The following is a 20,173-nucleotide window of genomic DNA, read 5'->3' on the forward strand; positions in this document are numbered from 1 at the left end:
TATTTGAAGAATTTTTTCCCCCTTTCTTCCATGGTTATTTTTCCACCTTTTTATCTGTGCCTCCCTCCTTTTTCTCACCCCCCCCCCATCACCTTCCTCTCGGCGTCCTTTTCCATCCTCGTTTGGAAGCATTTTCCTTCCTTTCCCCCTTCCTTCCCTCCTCCGCCCAGTTTTATCTCCGTCAATTTTTATCCCGTTATTTCCCTCGTTACTGTCGTGTCCTCTGAAACTGCTCTTTTATTTCCCCTGTGGGCCGTGTGTGTGTGTGTATACAGAGAGAGAAAAGACTGCTGTCATGTGCAGGGGTCACGGTCCATTCCCGCTGGGGGTCGGAGGTGGGGGAGGGGGGGGCAGAACCCCCCCACGCGTGGTATTATGCGCTTCCCAGGCAACTGACGGCGGCACTGTGTATCTACCTCCTGTGGCCTTGGCTTCCTACCCCCACCGTACGCAGGAGGTGGAGACACGAACCACCGATGCGGTGAGGAAGTTTGTTCGAGGCTCCCTTGCCCCCAGTTGGCCTACTATCCTCACAGCTAATTGTGGCTAGCAACTTGTTGCAAAACTACAAATACACGAATATACTGTGCCTATGCATGTGCAGAGCTTCCACCAGCATTCAAGAACGTTTTAGAAAAAATAAAAGAAAAAATCCAAAATGTTCCGGCCTGCAAATATTTTATGCAGAAAAAACCCGACCGTGAAAGCATTTGCGATCAATTGTTGTGGAGAGCCAAGAAGAGTACGACCGCCTCGTTTTGCACCTGGGAGGGAGGGAGGGATGTACAAAGTTTTATTTTGTGGTGCTTAGAGGGCTTGGTAGCTCTTAATCATACCGCCATGGAAGGAAGAAAAATTAATAAAAAGAAAATCGAAAGAAAACTAGTCCAATGAGGGGTAAAGTAGTTTAGACAAACCTAATGAAAGTGTGTGTGTGTGTGTGTGTGTGCGTGTGTGTGTTTGTGTGCGTGCGTGCGCACGCCCAAATTGTAGTATAAAGGAGGAGCTTTTTTCTGCAGTTCTTTTACGTAGATTCACTTATGGTTTTAGCTTGGGTATTGTCGCCTAGACTGTTACAGTTATTTATGTATCTAAAATGAAAACTTGTTTCTTCATATCCATCAGACGCTCTTTTTTTTCAACTTATTCTCATGATCTTGGGATGTTCTTCCATCCCATGTCGAGAGATCTGTCAGGTTCTGGAACACTGAACGTCACCTCTTTCTCTTTCTCGATCCCTCAACGTTGGCACATCGGATGCTTTTAGTTCCATTCTCGTGTGACTTATCTGCCAGGCTGGGATTCACTTATTCCTCTGCGGTTTGTGTCCTGTCGATCTCGCCTTCGCCGTTCATTGTGTGGTGTGATGAACATTCCAGTCTTGGGTGGATTAGGGTTTCTATGAGTTTTTGTTCATCACCTCTTCATCCGTTTGAGTAGCTTCACCTTTAGTCTTCCAGTGTGCTCCAGTTTCCACTTGAGTCGACCGTGAGGTACTTTATTTGGCATTCTTTAGGTCGAGGTACTCCAGTCCTCCCTCTCTTGCAGTGTATATATATCATCTGTAGAGTGAAGGGAGTAGAAGCTTAAAGGGTTCGACACGTGTCATCTCCCAAATTGGAGCCCGACATGATTGTCAAAATGTTTCCAAGATATTTGTCCTTTCAGTCCTTTTACATAATTTCATCATTGTGCTGCTGAGTGACACCCGCCTGCGATTTAGTGTAGCGGTGTCTCCTTACTTCGGCTCTATGAATTGGTATATTAGCCCTTCGTGTATGCGTGTGTGTGTGCACGCATGCGTGTCGAGGGTGATGGCACCGGTGCGGTGCTTGAACTACAGCAACGAAGGCTTGCGAAATGGCGCTTTCGAGTTGTGACTGCTGCTATCCCACGGTTGTATCGAAAGCTGTCCTCTCGTAGTTTCCCCTTCACCGGAAAGCCACTTGCACACGTTCCTCCTCTCCTATTGCACCATTTCCTTCCCACCTTCCCCGGTCGTTCTCGTTCCTGCGGCGCCTTTTCTACTTCTCCGTGTATTACATTCCGATTTTTTTTTTTCTGGATGCTCGCTTCATATCCTCTACCGACATTCTTTGCCCGCCCCAATTGCGACCTTCCTCCTGGTTTGTCGATTATCATATCCCTCCCTCTTCCCGTCTTTATTAGTTTCCTTTTGTGCGCGCGAGTTAATTACTCTTCATTGCCCCTCCACCTCTTTCTTCGCTTTAGCACAAAACGCGGCTTCCGTTCCGCTTCCGACGCGGCTCTAACAACCGTTCTGAACGATGCACCAGGTTCAACGCCATCGCTTACCAGTCTGGTAGCATCGTAACCACTAGTCATGACGACTCGTCCTCTACAGATATCATTTACACCAACAACTTTCCCACTGTCACCGCAAATAGCTGCATTTCGCATCGCCGTGACCAAATGGCTTACTGGCGCTACAGGAATTGACAACCACTAACAACTACCTCACCGAGTGAGGAGCTTTACACGCGCGTATCATCAAAATCAAGTGGAGGTGTCTGAGAACGAAACGATATACATCTTCAGGCCATGATGTCACCGACTTCGCCTCAGGCGGGAGCGCGCCCTCAGACAGAAGTGGAGCTGCTTGAGAAAGACGCACCTCTTGAAATGGGGCCGCGTCCAGGAGCAACAGCAACGCTAACGATATCGTGCATCTTACCAGTACCTAGATCGTCACCGTCGTCCTGTGATTTCCCTCATTTCCCCTGGCACCATTTTTATTCAGTCCCTTGTTCCCACTTTATGCGCCCCCCCCCCTCTCTCTCTCTCTCTCTCTCTCTCTCTCGCTCTCGCTCTCGCTCTCTGGCCGTTTTCCCCCTGACACCCGTCCCTCGGCCCCGTCCGTGTCTCGTCTTGCGAACCTCGGCGGATGCCCTCCTCTTGGCCAGTCTGATTGGTGCTAGTCTAGAGGGCCGCCGCCTCGAGGAACCACGACTGTCTCGGACTCTACTACCAAGGGCCGTCTTGACGGACCCCTTTGCTTCTCCTTCTCCTCCTCCTTCTCCTCCTCTTCCTCCTCCTCCCTCTTCCTCCTCCCCATCCCCGTCGTCCTCCTCCTCTACCTGTTACTACTACTACTACTACTGCAACTACTACTTCTCAGTTTCTCTTCTTTTCATTTTCTTCCTCGTCTCTTCCGCTTTCTCTTTTATATTCCAATCCCCCTCTAGACCACAGCTCTTCTTCTCTTCATTTCTCCTCTCTCCGGGCGCCAGTCTCGTCCTTCCCATTTCCCATTCATTCTTTCCCCATCTGTCGCTTTTGTCAACGTTCTCTATGACCTTTCTTCGCTCCATACCTGCATTTTTTTTTCTTCAAACTCCTGTCCTTCGCATTCCCACCCGTTCGTCTTGGCCCTACTTTTTCCCCGTCCCACTTCCCTCCCTCCCTCCCGCCCGGACCTCACCTCCTGTCTCTCGTACTTTCCAGGATGCCCTCCCCCCCTCCATCCGACCGGGCCGCCACCCTTGTTCCCCTCGTTGCCCTCATCGGAATCCCCGGTAATGCGCCCCTTTCCCCTCTCTTATGGCTCCTATCTCTCTCCCTCTCGCTCCCTCCCTCCCCCCCCCTCTCTCTCTCTCTCTCTCTCTCTCTCTCTCTCTCTCTCTCTCGTGGCGCCTTCGAAACGGACGGTGACTTGGTGTCTGGGCTCCTGTTCTGCTGCAGAGGAGGATCGGAGGGCGGTGTGTGGTGCAGCTCTCTCGAGAGAGAGAGGGGCGGCGGCGGGGGCGTGGGCGGGGTTGAAGAGGGTCTCCATCGATCGAGACCCCACCTTAAGGCCGCCGGGGAGTTCTTACCCGGCATTTGTACGACGCAGTGCACCCCCACCCCTCCTCGGTCTTTAATGCTTATTCAAGTTGGCCCTGGAATAGGCGCCGCCGTTAGAATAGACTATGGCCATAACCTCTCTTCCTCTTCCTCCTCCTCCTACCCCCCACATCCTCATCATCATCCTGTTCTAGTTCCTACCTGCTCGTCCTTCCCCCCCTCCTCCTCCTCCTCCTCCTCCTCCTTCCCCTCCTCCTCCTCCTCCTCCTCCTCCTCCTCCTCCTCCTCCTCCTCCTCCTCCTCCTCCTGTACCCCTACCTCATCATCATCATCTTCATCCTGTTCTTGTTCCTCTCCCCCCCTCCTTCCACTTCTCCTCCTCCCCTTTCTCCTTTACTCGTATTTCTTCCTTGTTTCTCTTCCATCGTGGTCCTTCATATTTATCTTCGTACTCCTGTCCCTTCGTTCTCCTCCCACTTTGTCCTCCTCCTCCCACTTTGTCCTCCTCCTCCTCCTCCTCCACCTCCTCCTCCTCCTCATCTCCCACCTCCTTCCTTGACCTCTTCCATCTCCCTGTTGCCAGATGTGATTGCCCTCTCATCATCATTGGGGTCCCTCGGTTGGAGGTGGTGGCGATGCTTGTTCGGTGGTTGGAATAGGATGAAGTGGAGTTGGGGGCGGGGGGTGAGTGGGTGGATTTGATAAGCTGGAAGAAGAATGCCAAGACGAGTGCTTGGAAAAGGGAATGAAAGAGAAGGTAGGAGAGGGAGGGAGGGAGGGGCCATATGAGAGGACCGCGTTTATAGTTGGGGAGTGAGTTATGGTGGGCGATTTGTTGCACGCAAGCGGGTTTGTTCTCAAGGGCGCGTTTGCACAGTTTTGAGTTAGTGGCGCGTGCCGCCGCCGCTCTCTAGAGTTACTGTTCCTTTCCTGGCGGTGCATTTCGGCGGTTGGTTCGGGGCCAGGGAGTCGAACCAGGGACTTTACGTAAACGTTCATTATTAGGTCGGCTATAAATGTTATTACTTTTGTCGTTGTTATTGTTATCGTATATTTTATATTTTTGTCATTATTAACCGTTTAGCTACGAAGGAAATATTTTGATGATAATCCAAATATATATATGGGTGATTATTTATTGGAAGACTTGCATGGAATAACGCTGCCCCTCGTTCCGCAGCCATCTTGCCCAGACGTGATGTGCTCGTGGCTTTGGGTCCACCGGAGGACGTGTCGTCCGTCGTGTCGTGTCGTGGGTCTGGGAACGGATGAATGTGTGTGTGTGTGTGTGTGTGTAGGTAGGTGTAGGTGTAGGTGGAGCTGATCATATTGTCAACATTGGCCGTCCGGAACCGCAACTCTTGGTTGTCGCCGTCGTCCTGTGCCTCCTCATCTCTTCTTCATTCTCTTAATCCTTTTCCTCGTTCTCCACCGTTCCTTCATCCTCCTCATTATCATCCTCGTTGCTTTCCCTGCCTGCCTGCCTGCCTGCCTCTAGTTGCTGCACTCGCACCTGCCTCCTGTCCACCACATCGCACTGCCTCCTTCCGGAGCGGAAGAAGATCCCTCCGCCTCTTAGCGCGCGCCGCCTTGATCATCAGCGCGCCTTCAACTTGCCCGGCCGCTCCCCCCCCCTCCCTTTCGTTCCCAGTCCGCTGCCGCCGCCTTATTGTTCCCACTTTTACTTTCCGCATCTGTTAGCCGAGGCGGGCGGGCTCGTTGGCTCTCGTTTCAGACTCGCTGAGCGAGCTGGGTTCCATTCAGATTCGCCCGCCAAACGAGCGGACGAGTTAGCGAGCGAGCGAGCGACCGAGCGACCAGTGCCTCGACGCGACCTCTCTCAGATCCTTCCGCGCCCCGCCTTACACCTTTCTCGAACTTATCTCTGTCCTGTTTTCTCTCTGTTGTACCTATCTTGCCCCACCCTCTACACACACACACACACACACACACACACACACACACACACACACACACACACACACACACACACACACACACACACACACACACACACACTCACACTCACACTCTCTCTCTCTCTCTCTCTCTCTCTCTCTCTCTCTCTCTCTCTCTCTCTCTCTCTCTCTCTCTCTTCACCAAAAGCACATATGATGCCCCACATTACCCCTTTTTTTCTTTTTTCCCATTGTTTCCCATACCTACCTACTTGTTCCTTTATTGCTTCCTCCGTCTCCTTTCCTTCGGACTCCTCCATCCATCCATCCATTCATCACTTCTTCCGTTTCCTTCCCTTCGGACTTGATCACTTGGTCCCTCCTCACCTGTTCCCTTCCCTCTCACCGCCCCTCTTTTACCAAACTCCTCCTCCTCCTCCTCCTCCTCCTCCTCCTACTTACTCCATATTTTTCTCTTTCCACATCCATTTCCCCTTCTTCCTTTTCCCCCTCCCTTCCCCCTTTCCCTCTCTCCCTCCTCTCCTACTCCCATCCTTTCTCCCCTCTTCCTCTCCCTCTCATTCGCCTTCGCCGTTTTTTCTCTTCTCCCTAAACGGTGTAACGCGCTTTCTTCACACTCCTGTTGATCCACCCCCGCCCCGCCCCGCCCCGCCCCCCTCCGCCCCCCTTTTACGCCTTGTCCTCCCTCGCCCCTTCGCCACATACATTCCCATCTCGTCTTCCTCCGTTCCTCTTCCTCCGGCTCCCAACCTCCCCATCTTCTCTCCCCCTGGTTCATCTCTCTCTCCCCCCCTTTCCCCTTTCGTTTCACTTTCTCATGCTCTCCTTTTCCCTTCCATATCCTCAGGCTACTGGGCATTCCCCTCTTTCCCCACACCCCCTTGAGTACTTTCCCCTCTCCTTTCCCCTCTGGCTCCTCTGCCTTTGCTGCAACCGGTTCACATTGCCCCCCTCCTCCCCCCGTGCTCTCCACTTCCTCTCATCACTCGATACGCACACACACACACACACACACACACACACACACACACACACACACACACACACACACACACACACACACACACACACACACACACACACATTCCATGTTCCAGTTGGCAACCGCGTTTGCCTCCAGATTGGTTTACTTCGCCGTCTGCCTCCCACTCTCCCGTAGGTCCCCTGCTGCCACCACCCACCTCCCACTTCGCACCACCCACCTCCCACCTCCCACTCTCCGGCCTCCCACACTCCTTTTTTTCTCCTCCCTTCCTCCTCCTTCTCCTCCTCCGTCCTGTCCTTCATGCGCGTTCCGAGTCGAACCCACCACTTTCTACTATATCTGGCCCGATGTCATATTTTCTCGGTTTGAAGCCAGCCCCCCTCCCCCCCCCCTCTCTCTCTCTCTCTCTCTCTCTCTCTCTCTCTCTCTCTCTCTCTCTCTCTCTCTCTCTCTCTCTCTCTCTCTCTCTCTCTCTCTCTCTCTCTCTCTCTCTCTCTCTCTCTCTCTCTCTCTCTCTCTCCCCCCTTGACCTCTGCAATCATTTGGTTGCCCGCCCATGCGTCCCTCTTGTCCCGGCGGGCGGTCCTTCGTAGGCGTCGCGATCCCTGAGAGGTGACTCCGGAGGGTTGAGGTCCCCCACCCCAGGGGAGGGAGGGCTTCCGGACCTTAGCAGGAACAAGAGGAGGAGGAGCCCATGGGCTTTCGGGCGTCCCCCTCGTCACCAACAACGGGACTGCTGCTGCTGCTTAATTTGTTTGCCTTTTTACCGCCGCCGCCGCCGCCGGGGCCTTTGACTCCTCCCTGAACCCTCTTCTTCCCCTTTCTGGCGTCTGTCTGTCTGTCTGTCTGTCTCCCCTTTCCCTCCCCCCCCCGCACCCTTCCCTCAGTCACCCCCCTTTCGGGTCGCCACGGCTCCTCCTCTTGCTTCCTCCCCCTCTTGCCCTCTTCCTCGCCTCCCCCTCCTCTTCTTCCCCACTTCTCTCTTCCTCACCTCTCCCTACCCTTCTTCCCCTCATCCTCTGTCCCCCCTTTTTCATTCCCTTCCCCAACCTCTCCTCCACTTCTTCCTATCCCTCTTCCTCTCCTCCCCTCTTCTTCCGCTCCCTCTTTCTTACTTTGCCCCTCCTCCTCGACCTTTTTGTATTTCCCCCCGTTCTCCTCCTATTCTCTCCTTCCTATCTTGGCTGTTCCATCTCCACCTTTCCTTCCTTCCTTCCTTCCTTCCTGTTTTAGCCCTTCTTCTCTTGTCTCTCCCCGCCCTTACTGATTCCGCCCCCCAGCGGCCTTCCCTCGTTGGGCTGGAGTTGCCTCTGCACCCATCACCTCGGCCTCCACCCTCCCTCCCTCCCTCGTCGTGGCTCAGGGCGACCCCCATCCTTCCCTCCCTCCCACCACCACCACCACCCTCCTTCCCTCCCTCCCACCACCACCACCACCCTCCTTCCCTCCCTCCCAAGCCTTCTTTACATTCCGAACCTTCCCCCTCCAATCAAATCACCACCTCCCTCCCTCCCTCCCTCCCTCTAGCTCCGCCGTGACCACTTTCCTCCCGTCCTTAGGCACCACCGGCTCCGCTTGCCCCCCTCCCTCCCTCCCTCCTTTCCAACTTCCCCCTTCTCTGTTTCCACTCCCCTCCCTTCTCCCCCTAGTAAATCTTATCACTTACCACACCTTAGCCATCATGGAGTGCATACAGGTTATCCCCCCCCCCCGGCCACCACCACCACCCCCTCCCGAGCCAGCATGCGGGTATCGTTACTCTGAGAACCTCTGCCTACCCAGCCTCCCTCCCTCCCTCCCGCCCTCCAGCAAGTCCCAGTTTCTGCTTCCTTCCTTCCTTGGGGTTGCAGTGGATTCCGTTCGGCCGCCGAATCCAGATTTTCTCTACGTGCGCCCACTTCATCCGCGCGCGACCTTCCTCTCCCCCCTTCCCCCCTCCAGCCTTTTTTTGCTTGTTCACGCTGCCTCCCCCCCCCCTCACCCTGGCTCCCTTCTTTCCCTCCCGGAACTGCACCGCTTGACCGCCACCACGGCTGTTGTACTAGAGCGTCGGGTGGTCACTCACACGACCTTCATGTCCGCCGATGTGTGCGCGTGGCCGCCTTCTCTCCTCCGGTTGATACCACGCCCATCTCCTTGCTCCTCTTCCACATCCCCGATAAAGCACACCCACCGCTGCCGCCGTCGCAACCCACTGCCCCCCCCCCACTCCATCCCGTTTGTCTTTCTCACCTGCCCCCCCTCCCCCCCTCCCCCCATCTTCCAACCGTGGCGGTCCCAAACTCGTAATCTTGTTCGGCATTAAATCCACCTCCCGTACTTCTTTGCTCGCCACATACCCCCTCCCTCCCTCCCTTCCCCTTTTCACTCCCCCCCCCTCTCTCCCTCTCAAGTTTTTCTTGCCTGGCTTTCGTCTGGGTATCTACTCGTATCTTTGTACATTCTCTCTCTCCCTCCCTTCATCCATCCTATCATCCCATCGTCACTGTTCCACATTCCGTCCATCCTATTCTTTTCCATAGACTTGGCACATTCTTGCCTAAGGTTCCATTATTAGTACGTATCCTGATCCTCCCCTCCCCTCCCCTCCCCTCCGTACCATTCTGCCTTCCATTTCCCGTACATTCCCCACCAATCTGTCGACATTCCATATTCACTTTCGCTACCACTCTCCTATTTTCGCCTTTCCGACCAGCCGCCTTCTCTCTCCCTCCCTCAACCTCCTTGCCCCTCCCGGCCTGCCTGCCTTCCTCTGTCTGCCTGTCTGTCTGTCTGTCTGTCTGTCTGGCCGGCTTGCCTACCCACCTTCCCTCCCTCACTCCCTCACTTACTCACTCCTCGTTCTTTATTGTCCTCCTTTTTCATCGTCCTTCGTTTTCGCCCTCTTCCCTCTTCTCTCTCCCTTCTTCCTCTTCCCCTCTTCTGTCTCTCCCTCCCTTCCCACCTCCTTGTGCCCTCCTCCTCCCTTCCCCACAAATCTCCCTGCTTCCCCACAAATCTCCCTGCTTCCCAGTTCCCCCTCTCCTCTCTATTCCCTTTCTCCATCCTAGTTCCCTTTACCTCCTTCTTTCTCTTGCCCTGCCCCTCCATATTTCATTCCCTCTCCTCACGTTTGCCCTTCCTTCCTCCTCCTTCCCCGCCCCTTCCCTTCCCTTCCCTTCCCTTCCCCTTTCTCCTTTCGTCCCCTCCTTCCCTTTTCTCCTTCTTCCCTTCGCCCTCCTCTCTCTCTCTTCCCTGACGCCTTGTACTCGCCTCGCCTCTCCTCCCCCTCTCCTCCCCTCCATTGTAATCAGGCCACACAGCGTCCTAATCACGGAGTCATTTGCATCTCAATTGTACCTCCCCCTGCCTCCCTCCCTACCTCCCCCCCTCACCGCTCACCCCTCACCCCCAGCTGGCTGGCTGCCCTCCCGCCTGCCTGCCTGCCTGCCTGCTTACACCTCCTCCTCTTCCCTTCCTCCCCGTTTCTCTTCTCAGTCCAGAGTGATCTCCCATTCCTCCCTCCCTCCCAATCATGTGTATCCTTACCTCCCTCCCCCCCACCCGCCGCCGCCCTGTGCTCTTTCATCCATTCTATTCTCAAGTTGTATCTGCTGCCCACGACCCCCACCCCACAGAAAGGTCTTTCCTCCTCCTCCTCCTCCTCCCCCCCCTTCCTCGCGTGTTTTCATCCTTCCTTTCCTTCCTCTTCCCCTTTTCGTTTATTCAATCATTTCTTCCCGCCTCGTTTCCTTTTATAGCTCACGCTGCTTCAGCCTTTCTTCATCCTCTCTCTCTCTCTCTCTCTCTCTCTCTCTCTCTCTCTCTCTCTCTCTCTCTCTCTCTCTCTCTCTCTCTCTCTCTCTCTCTCTCTCTCTCTCTCTCTCACACACACACACACACACACACACACACACACACACACACACACACACTCACACACACCGTATCATATCAAACTCGTGGTTCTTTATCCCTCCATTTCCTCCTCTTATTCCCTTCTCTCTTCTTTTCCTCCTCCTTCCTTTCTCCCGTCCTTCCCTTCTTCCCCTTCTCCCACATCCCTTCTCCCGCTCCTTCCCTACCCTTCTCTTTTCCTTTCTCCCCTCGCATTCGCTATGAATCCTTCCTCCCGTGTCATAATTCGACCCCTTTTTTTTTTCCTTCCCCCTTTTGCTCCCCCCCCCACCGCCATGATCATCACTATCCATTGTCATTCATTACCTCACTAAACCAACTAGCCACCCCGTCTCCCCCCATCACCGTCCTTCCCCCCTCCCCCCTCTCGCGAATCCGTTAATCCGCTTCTTCCTTCGTTCTCCCCCTATTCCTTCTTTCCTTCTCTTCCTTCTTCCCTCCTCCTTTACTCTCCATCTCTTCCTCCTTCCTCCTAACTCTCTCCTTGCCCCTCCCTCCTCATTCACGACACCTTTCATCTCCTCCTCCTCCTCCGCCTCCGCCTCCTCCTCCTTCTCTTCGTCTTCCTCCTCAAATATCAACTGGTCATGTGTTGTTATTGGCCCCTGTGCACCAACCACCCTTGCAATGTCATGTGATACCCTTGTCTCCCCTCCCCTTCCCTTTGCCCGCCGCTTCCCCCTCCCCCTCTCCCCTTTCCCCCCTCTTCTCCCTCCTTTGCCCTGGACTGGCCTGGCCTGCACATACACAAATAAGAATACAGGGGGCTGGGGGGGGGGCAACGAGAGAAGTCTGTTGTAGGTCATGGACTGCAGACACTTCTCGCCTCCTGTTCTCAGGCCGCGCGCCGTCGCCGTCTTCTTCCGTGTTTACTTTTCACCATTTCCTCCTCCTCCCTCCCTCCCTCCTTCCTCCCCTCCTTCCTCCTTCCTCCTCGAACTGTTCCTCTCCACTTTTCGCCCCCGTTCGTTCTACCTCGCCCTGGCGGCCGGCCCCCCTATTGCCGTGCTTGCTTTTTCTTGTTACGTTTTCCACTTTCCACTCGCAATCACATGTATTGTGACTTTTTCCTCCAGCTTCTCTTTTTCTCTTTCTCTCCTTCTTTCAATTTGCATTTTCTCGTGTTTTAGCGCCATCCCCACTACTCTTCCTTTTATTTTCATTTCTCCTCTTCGATTCTCTGAGTTGCGCGTCCCATTTTTTTCGTTTTTTTTTTATTTTTATTTTTTAGCTTTTTCCTTCCCGTTGTCCAGTTTCCAGTGTTGAATCCAGGTCGGTTTTGTCCTTCCTTCTCCGCCGATGTCTTGAGGCCAGCCAGGAAGGCAGGCAGGCTGACGTTAGAGCGACAGGTCGTCTCGCTCCGACAGCCCCCCCCCCCACACACACACACCCCGGGCTCGTCGTCGTCGTCGTCGTTGCCTTCGGCGGCCGCAGAGACACCTGGAAGGCTCGGGCGGTCTTGCCCGCGTGTTGAGGGTTGTCACGCTATGTTCGCAGTATTTTTTTTTTTTGTGTATATTGTCTAATAACAATTTCGTTATTTTTTTCTGTTGTGCTTGTTTTTTTATTTTTCTTCGTCGTGTTTGCTGGGTGCGGTGCAGCTGTTTCAGGGGAGGGTTGGGGTTGTGCTACAATTGTAAATATTATGTTGTTTCAGAATAGTTTGGCTCGGTCAGCGATGTGTTGACTAACACGCCTCTCTCCCATCCGCTTTAAACAGCGCAACAGCAGTAGTCCGGGGGAGAAGTACCGACCGCGGTCCCGCACGCCGGACGACCACGAGGCCAAGCGGCGCAAGGAGGACAAGGCCGTCCACGACTCCGACGCCGAAAAGAGCGACCAGGACCTCGTCGTCGATGTCGCCAACGAGGTAAGTGGCTGGCACGCACACCCGGCGGACGCCAGAGGCAGTCCGTGGTCTTACGATGAGGGTTTTCCCAATTCAGGGGATTCGGATCGCCTGGCGGCGGCCGCAGCAGCTATACAAGATCGGTCCTGTGCGGCTTCAACGCTTGACTGGCGGGGCTCTGCCACCCTCAGTTGAATATAATTGACTAGCGGGAGCCAGAGGAAAAGTAATGATCATTTTGGGATTGATAATGAAGTAAGAGAGGAGAGGAGAGGAGAGGACAAGGCGGTGGTGGTTCGTGGAGCCCACGGAACGCCCAGAGGAAACTTGAGGAGGAGGAAGAATCCGCCGTTTCGAATGAAGGTCGAGGCAGGAGTTGGGGAGGGAGGAGGGCGAAGATCACCGAGAGAAGCTGTGTGGTTGTCCTGTGGGGTGGCCCTAATTACTTGAGGATCGGCGGAGTGGAATGAAGGGTGGGTGGGAGGGAGGGAGGGAGGCCAAGGCAGAAGAGTCTGTCTTAGCGGAGGTTGAGGGAAGACATCTAAGCTGTTCGGGGAGAATAAAAGGGGGGAGGGGAATGAAGGAATGTGGAAGTGGTGAGGAAGACGAAGAAGAAGAGGAGTGCATTTGGGTTGGAAGGCGGGGAAGGATATTGGGGCTGAATAGTTCAGCCTTTTGAAGTCCCAGATGACATCCTTTACGTGGTGACCGTTCAAGTGAAGGGAGCACTACGGGGAAGGAGGTTCTCCTGAGTGGGGTGGGGTGGGGTGGGAAGGGGATTGAAAGGAAGTATACGATTGGAGTGAGGCGGTTTGAAAAGAAGAGAGAAGAGAAGAGAAGGGGCTGGAGAGTGAGGACGAGGCAAGGGGAAGGGGAGGGAGGGAGGGGGTCGGGGAGTTCGATCGGAAGGAATAAGAAAGAATCCTAATTAAGGAGGGCGGACACCAAATTGGGTGGTGGGGGATGGGGTAGGTAGGAGAGGGAAGGGTCGAGGTGAGGAGGAGGGAGAGGGAAAGGGAAAGGAGGGAAGATTAGTTTGGGAGGACCCAGGGTAAAGCACGTTGTTGGTGCGGTTCGAGGAGAGGGCCGGGGGGAGGGGGGCAAGATCTTTTTAAGTTCTCCTTTCGGCACAATGAGGTCATCGCCGGGCGTTTCCCATCTGTACAGTGCGATGCGGGAACAGAATCCCACTGGAAACCTTTTGAATTGGTCGTCTGGAAGCGAGTCGCCTCTCAGTCGATCGGAACCTGCTTCCCTGCTGGAGCCATTGGAAGCGTGTAGGTTTCGCCTCCTCCCAGTTCGAGTCCCGCACTTCTTTCCGTGTCCTGCCATTGGCAGTCCGAGCGGATAGGGCCACGGCCTCAGCAACCTGTCATTGGGTTGAGGCCCCTGGTCGTCGTCGTCATCATCATCCCCTTTTCCGCCCGAATAAAGTCTCCTCGGAGATGAAGTAAGCACAGTATGTGTTAAGAGGAGGTGGATGGATGGATGATGGCTTGATGACGGGCGAAGAACTCGTGGTAGACAGGGTTGATCGGGACCAGGATGTTGGTAAAAAGAAAATTTAAAGAACCGGAGACTGAAAGAGGAGGCAGGCTGGGAGGTTGGCACACAGGGAGGAGGAGGAAGAAGAGGAGGAGAAAGAGGAATGGAAAGGGGGTGGGAGGGAGTTAGGCGAGCGGGCAGGCAGGCAGGCAGGTAGAAAAAAAAAAAGGTACAGTTTGGCCAAGGTCCTCGCGATCGGTCCTGTGTATATCGAGGCGGGAAGAGTACAAGGCTGATTTTTTTTTTTTTTTCCCTCCTCCCAGGGTGTACGGGCGGCAAGGGTGGGAGCATACCTCAATCATGTTTGTATACGGCAACAGGTATACGTGTACAGGACATGTATACAAACCTTCCGACATACTGGAAGCCTGTTTATGAATATGCATTCATAGACGCGCGCGCGCACACATTTTTTTTTTCCGAGCGCGCGTGTTCATTTATTCATGCACTTGTAATATGTAATACATACTCAATCAGCCAACGGGGAAGTCAATCACAAAAATGGCGCACGCCGACCCTCCTCCTCCTCCTCCTCCTGCTTCTCTTCCGCCAGTTGAGGACAAAAGCCGTGGACCAATGACATCCGTTTATTCAAAAACCTTTTCACGAAACAGGATTCGAATCCCATATGTTTTGTGGCTCCATAATTGCTTGTCGCGTATTTACATACTTCTGATTCATTGCAGGCGGGTCCTGGGTGGGTGGGTGGATGTCTCTGTGTATGCATTATTTTTGTGCATATAAATAGTTGCGTGTGTTTTTATACGATAATGTTTTGTTCCCCCCCACCCTTCCTCCACGTTTTTATTTCGAACTGAATTGACAATTTTCGTTTTGGTTTACGTGTTGCACATCCTGCTGCTGCCTCTCTCTTATTGATCTCGCCTCTCAAACCAACCAACCAACCCCACCCCCGTTCCCTAACCCAAACCTTCCCGTATATATATACTGACGTCTTCACTGCCTCCTTGAACTACTACTGGACTTCTCCTACACTTTTAATTATTTTTTGTTCGTGTCCTGCATGCTCTCCTCCGTTTGCCCCTTTTTGTCTTTTTGTTTTGTTTTGTTTTGTTTTGTTTTGTTTTGTACTTCGTACCCGTTTTGCTCTGTTCCCGTCCCTCACCCCACGCCTTTCCAACGACCTTGTGTGCCTCTCTTACCCACCACCACGCCCATTTCCCCACCCAAACCCACCTTTTGCCCAACCAACCAACCAACTGTCCACGACACGGAACCCCCCCCCCCGCCCCACCCCCCCGCCCCACCCCACCCGTCTTCATTCTTTTCTCACCTTTTCCATCCCCGAACTAACCCATTTTCCACATTCCCACCGTGACTTCTCCATATCCGTTGTACCTATCCCCTGCACACACACGCACACACACACACACACACACACACACACACACACGCACGCACACACGCGTACACACACACACACACGTACACACACACACACACACACGCACGTACATACACGTACGCACACACGCGTACACACACACACACACACACACACACTGTATCTCTCCGCCCCCATTGTAACCGCACACACTGTACCTGAACCTATACGTATTGTATCTATTGTCATCTTTTACATTGTGCACCTTATGCTCATCGTTCCTTTCCCCCCACTGCACTCTTCACCCCACTCAACCCCCACCTCTCCCCTCCACCCCTCACTGCCCTTTTGTGCGGGCAACCCCCAACCTTTAATTAACCTCACATCGGGACTCTTGCGTAATGGTTTCCACTTGTTACCTGTGACTGGCTTCTTCACCGTATTTTTTTTGTCATGGTTTCTGGTTCATTATCATACTGACTTGTTACTTTTTTTTTTTTTTTTTTTTTTGGGTCCCCGGGGCTTGATTGGTCCACTTGTTCCCGATCGCCTTTGTGCTTCGACGACCTGTGGTCCTTTTGTTCTATTTGTCCATCGTCCACTCGATTATTTTCTCGTTCATTTATTCATCCGCTCCTTGCATTTACCTCGACAACCTGATCCCGATTTCTTGATTGCCTCTAATTCACCTTAACAACCCCCTTCATCCCCCGTCGCCCATGCCCGGACGTATAAATCTGCCGCCTGACCTGACCGGTCGCCTAATGGCCACGTGGCCACGTCCGCCCTGTGTACTTGGCCCGTCGCCCCATGCCCCCTCCTTCCTACCTACCTTCCTTCGGCCGAATGTACATGATGACTGGCTGTGTAACGCTTCTCCTCGTCGCTGTGTCTTCCTTGGGTCTTCGTGAAAATCCACACCGCCTCCTCCGCCGACGCTCCCCAACATCACATTGACCCCCTCCCCCCTGTCGTCACCCTTTTCATCTCCATCCATCCATCCATCCCTCCACTCACACGGTTTCCATTTGGTCTCTTCCATTGGCGACTCATCTTCCTTCCTTCCCGGGTTTCTCGCACTCCTCCCCTCTTTCCCCACTCTGTCTTAATCATTCCCTTTAATCACTCCTCCTTGTTGATATATTTTTTCAACCCCCTATTCTTGCACATCTATTCTTCCCATGACCATCCATGCACTCCTCTTTCACCGCGTCCCTCCCCTGTGTATGGGTATCCATTCCGTTTCAACCCCCCCCCCTCCCATCTCTCAATTTTTCTCCTTCGTACCCCTCTTCTCTCTCTCTATCTCCATCCATGCTGGAGCAGCAGCAGCAACAACAACAACAACAACAACAACAGCAGCAGCAGCAGCACCCCCTGAGGTTATGCCACCCTGCCTTGTTCTGAGACCTGAGGCGCCGCAGCAGCACCCCACCCGCCGCCGCCGCCGAAATCTCTTCTCCCCTTTCGTGGAAGGTCTTGTGCCCCTTTGGTCTCTCGCACCTTTACTACTACTACTGCCGTCTCCACTCGCCTTGTTACAGCATGCATGCATTGCATACTCTGACGACTGGCGTGACAGTGGTTTCATAAGTGGTCCTTTGCCGTAATCCTTCTTACCCGTTTTCTTTGTTCCCGGTTGCCTTTTGCCATCCAACATGGTTGACGTAACGAAATCATCCGTATTGTTTCCCCCCATATCTTTCTTACATCCAGGCCCTCTTTTACGGGCCATGCTTCGGTGGTGCAGGTTCATACCGTCCACAGCGCGACCATGGTCATTTCGTGCCTTGTCACTATCATGTTGTCGTCGTCGTCGCCGTCGTCGTACTCCAAATGCCGTTTCTGCCCTGACGACCCCTTCAAAATGGGTGTCGTCGTGCTTGGGGATTTTGTCAAGTGATGATGTTCCATGCAGCCATGGGAGGCGCGAGATTCGCCCCCAAGGTGGGGGTCTCAATCGTCCGAGACCCAGTCTCTCTCTCTCTCTCTCTCTTTTTCATGCCGGAGGTCACCCGCCTCTGGACTGCGAGTCCGGAATCGACGTGCTGCTGCTGCTGCAGTCGGGGGAGGGAAAGGGTCACAGACCTCACGACTTCGAGTTCGGCGAGATGTCCTGCACTAGCTTGCATTGCCAGCTTCACTTCCACACCCTCGTGGCACTCCTTGTTGCAGTTTCCCTTAACGTTACTTGCACTGCAATGTGCTACTCTCGCTATTAGGTCTTCCCGTCCTCCCTCTCTCCCTCCCTCTCACTGTCAGCAAGTCCACCGTTCTGTGGCCTCGCGACCCGAGCCCCTTGGCCCGGTCATTCCCCACAATTGAAGAAAAAAATAATAATAAGGGCGAGTAAAACAGAATGGAGAAACTCTACCAGTGTCAACTGCTTTCAAGCCTTGGAGGCTGCTTCAGATATGCGCCACACGTCTTCGCTTCCTGAGGTTAAATGTAAACAAACAACCTCTCAGGGCTTTGGACAACTCCCATGTTCTTCCACTTGTGCGGGAAACGATAAACACATCTTCTGCACAATCTTTTTAGATGGCGTTTGCACAACGAGGTGACGTTGTTCTTGCGTCGTATTTACCTGTCCGTAGGTGTGTGCTCCCAGACGTGTCTCTGACATCGCGCCACTTGACACTGGCGCTTCCCTGTCCCGCGCACTCGCTCACCTTTCCCCCACCGGGTTGTTTTGTCAGCGCGTTAGGACATCCCGGCGGCGTCGTTTCTCGATCGTTTTCACGTTATCAGCGCGTTCCAAACGGGTGCACGAGGTGCCCTGCAGGCTTCCGGGGTTTAACAGGCCCTTCTCGTCAATGTTACTGTTCTCTCTCTCCCTCTCCCTTTGTTTTCAAATTCTACGCTACATGTCGTTCACCCATTCCCATAGCTTTACCCATTCACCACCAGATCGTGCCCTCAGCCAGCCAGCCAGCCCTTCCTGCTACCTCGGTCCGCCTCTGTTCTCGACCCCAACCCCTCCACACACACACAACTGCAGACCCCAGTGGTCGGCACCTCCCGCCCAGTCTTTTCCCCCTTTATGCCTTGTAAACAGACCCGGTCATTCTTGGAGCTCAACTGTACACATAATTTGCCCATTATGCCAGTCCCCCATGGGGACACCCATCTGTCGTGGCTCCGTCCACGTTGACCTGCCGCCTCCTACAGTGCTGCTGCGCGCCAGCAAACGCTTAGAGGTACGAACAAGCTCTCGCACTCCCACGCGCACACACACACATATGTACAGCACGTACATATACAAACCCACGTTTCAGCTCTTCAGATTATTGGATGTGCGTTCTCTCTCACCCGTGGGCTCTCTTAATCTTGCTTCACACTGCTCTTGCTCCCCATCCATCGGACCAGATTGCTTCATCCTTTTATCGGGCGCCATCCTTCCCTTCCCTTCCCTTCCCTCCCTCTACGACAATTAATCATTCGTCCCTCAGTGCATTGTTCACCGCCTTCACGTGCCCGCCCTTGTCACCATCTTCCTCCTCCTCCTCCTCCTTCCTCTATCCCTCCCTCATTTCCACTTTTCGCCCATTCAGTCCAGCAACTCTGTTGAGTCTTCACCGCCACTTTCCGCAGCACTATCCTTCCCCCTGGCTTTTCATTTCCCCTGGCCCACTTTTTTTCCGCCTGCAGACTCTCAAATCCCCTTTGCTGCCACTACCACCACCACCAGCACCTTCTCCGCCCCGCCCAGTTCCCCTTAACCCTCATCATTCTCACGATTTGGTCAAAGTCTATTTGTCCTTAACCTTGGTCCCGACCACACTCGTGGGGGACCGCTCGGCGGGGAAGGTACCGTCGCTCTCTTGCACCTCAGTCACCATCTCCCCCTCCCCCTCCCCCTCCACCACCTCTCAAACCATGTCCCCGTGATCTCGTTGGACCTAATCCCCTCCTACCCCGCCGCCACCCCTCCCCTATTCCCAGCGTGACCTGTTAACGTGACCCAAGAGGACTAGTCGACTACCGTTGGTGGGCCGTCGCCTTCGTTGCCGGACCGACGAGACGACACGAGAGCGCGTTGCTCTCTTCATGTTGGTGTCCTCCTTCCATCGCATCCCCGCGCGCGCGCGCGCCTCCTTTCGGCCTCCCTTTCACAATCCTTCTTCACTTGTGTTTCCTTCCCTTCACTATTCTTCGTTCCCTTTTCCTTAACGGACACAGTCTTACCCACCTGCTCGGCTGGCTGGTTCGACTCCCCCCCTCCCCCCAGCCTCTGCCCTTTCTTAATCACCCCGGATCCCGGCTACTTCATCTTCACCTCCTGTCCCTCCTTTACACCTCCCCCTCCCCCCCTCCTTCCATTTTTCGCTTCCCCTCACCCATTCACTCCCTCGGCCTCACCCCGTATGTAGTATGGACTGTACATGTGGTCGATATTTAGACATTAGTGACATACCTACGGATCAGAGACGCAGGATTCTTTTGTGACGAGAGAGAGAATGTCTCCATTCAAGAACGGAATGCTGATCACTTCCATAGTCCCCTCCTTGCTATATAATACCACTCCGAAAATCTTCCGATAGATACCACTTCGGGATGATACTGTCCCAAAGGATGGTTATTGCTAGCGAACACCCTCACCCCTTCCCCTCCACCCCCTTTACCTCACGCATGACCCTCCCTTGTCCCTCCCGATTCCCTACCCGCACCCCCCCCCCTTCGACCCATCGGCGCTCTATCTCATCGTCCCCATGAGCTTTCGCTGTCGCCCTTTCTTGCCCTCTTGTCTGTTGCACACGACGACTTCATCTCGACCCCTAAACTCGTCAACTTGTCCCCCCCCCTGTACGCTCCCTTCACACACTTCC

General features: G+C 54.0%; 1 protein-coding gene across 10 annotated transcripts in view; it reads left to right on the plus strand.

Moving 5' to 3' along the window:
- The window catches only part of LOC143022307 (protein groucho-like), a 152,551-nt gene that overhangs the window by 105,113 nt on the left and 27,265 nt on the right, over positions 1-20,173 (plus strand). For all 10 annotated transcript variants that reach the window (XM_076180471.1, XM_076180485.1, XM_076180456.1 and 7 more), the window contains one exon: positions 12,326-12,475. In XM_076180471.1, coding sequence (XP_076036586.1) covers positions 12,326-12,475 — 150 coding nt within the window. The remainder of the gene's footprint in view (positions 1-12,325; positions 12,476-20,173) is intronic.

The sequence above is a fragment of the Oratosquilla oratoria genome, chromosome 3 (assembly GCF_046742065.1).
Source record: "Oratosquilla oratoria isolate Oo_2021 chromosome 3, ASM4674206v1, whole genome shotgun sequence".
In the NCBI taxonomy this organism is placed as follows: domain Eukaryota; kingdom Metazoa; phylum Arthropoda; class Malacostraca; order Stomatopoda; family Squillidae; genus Oratosquilla; species Oratosquilla oratoria.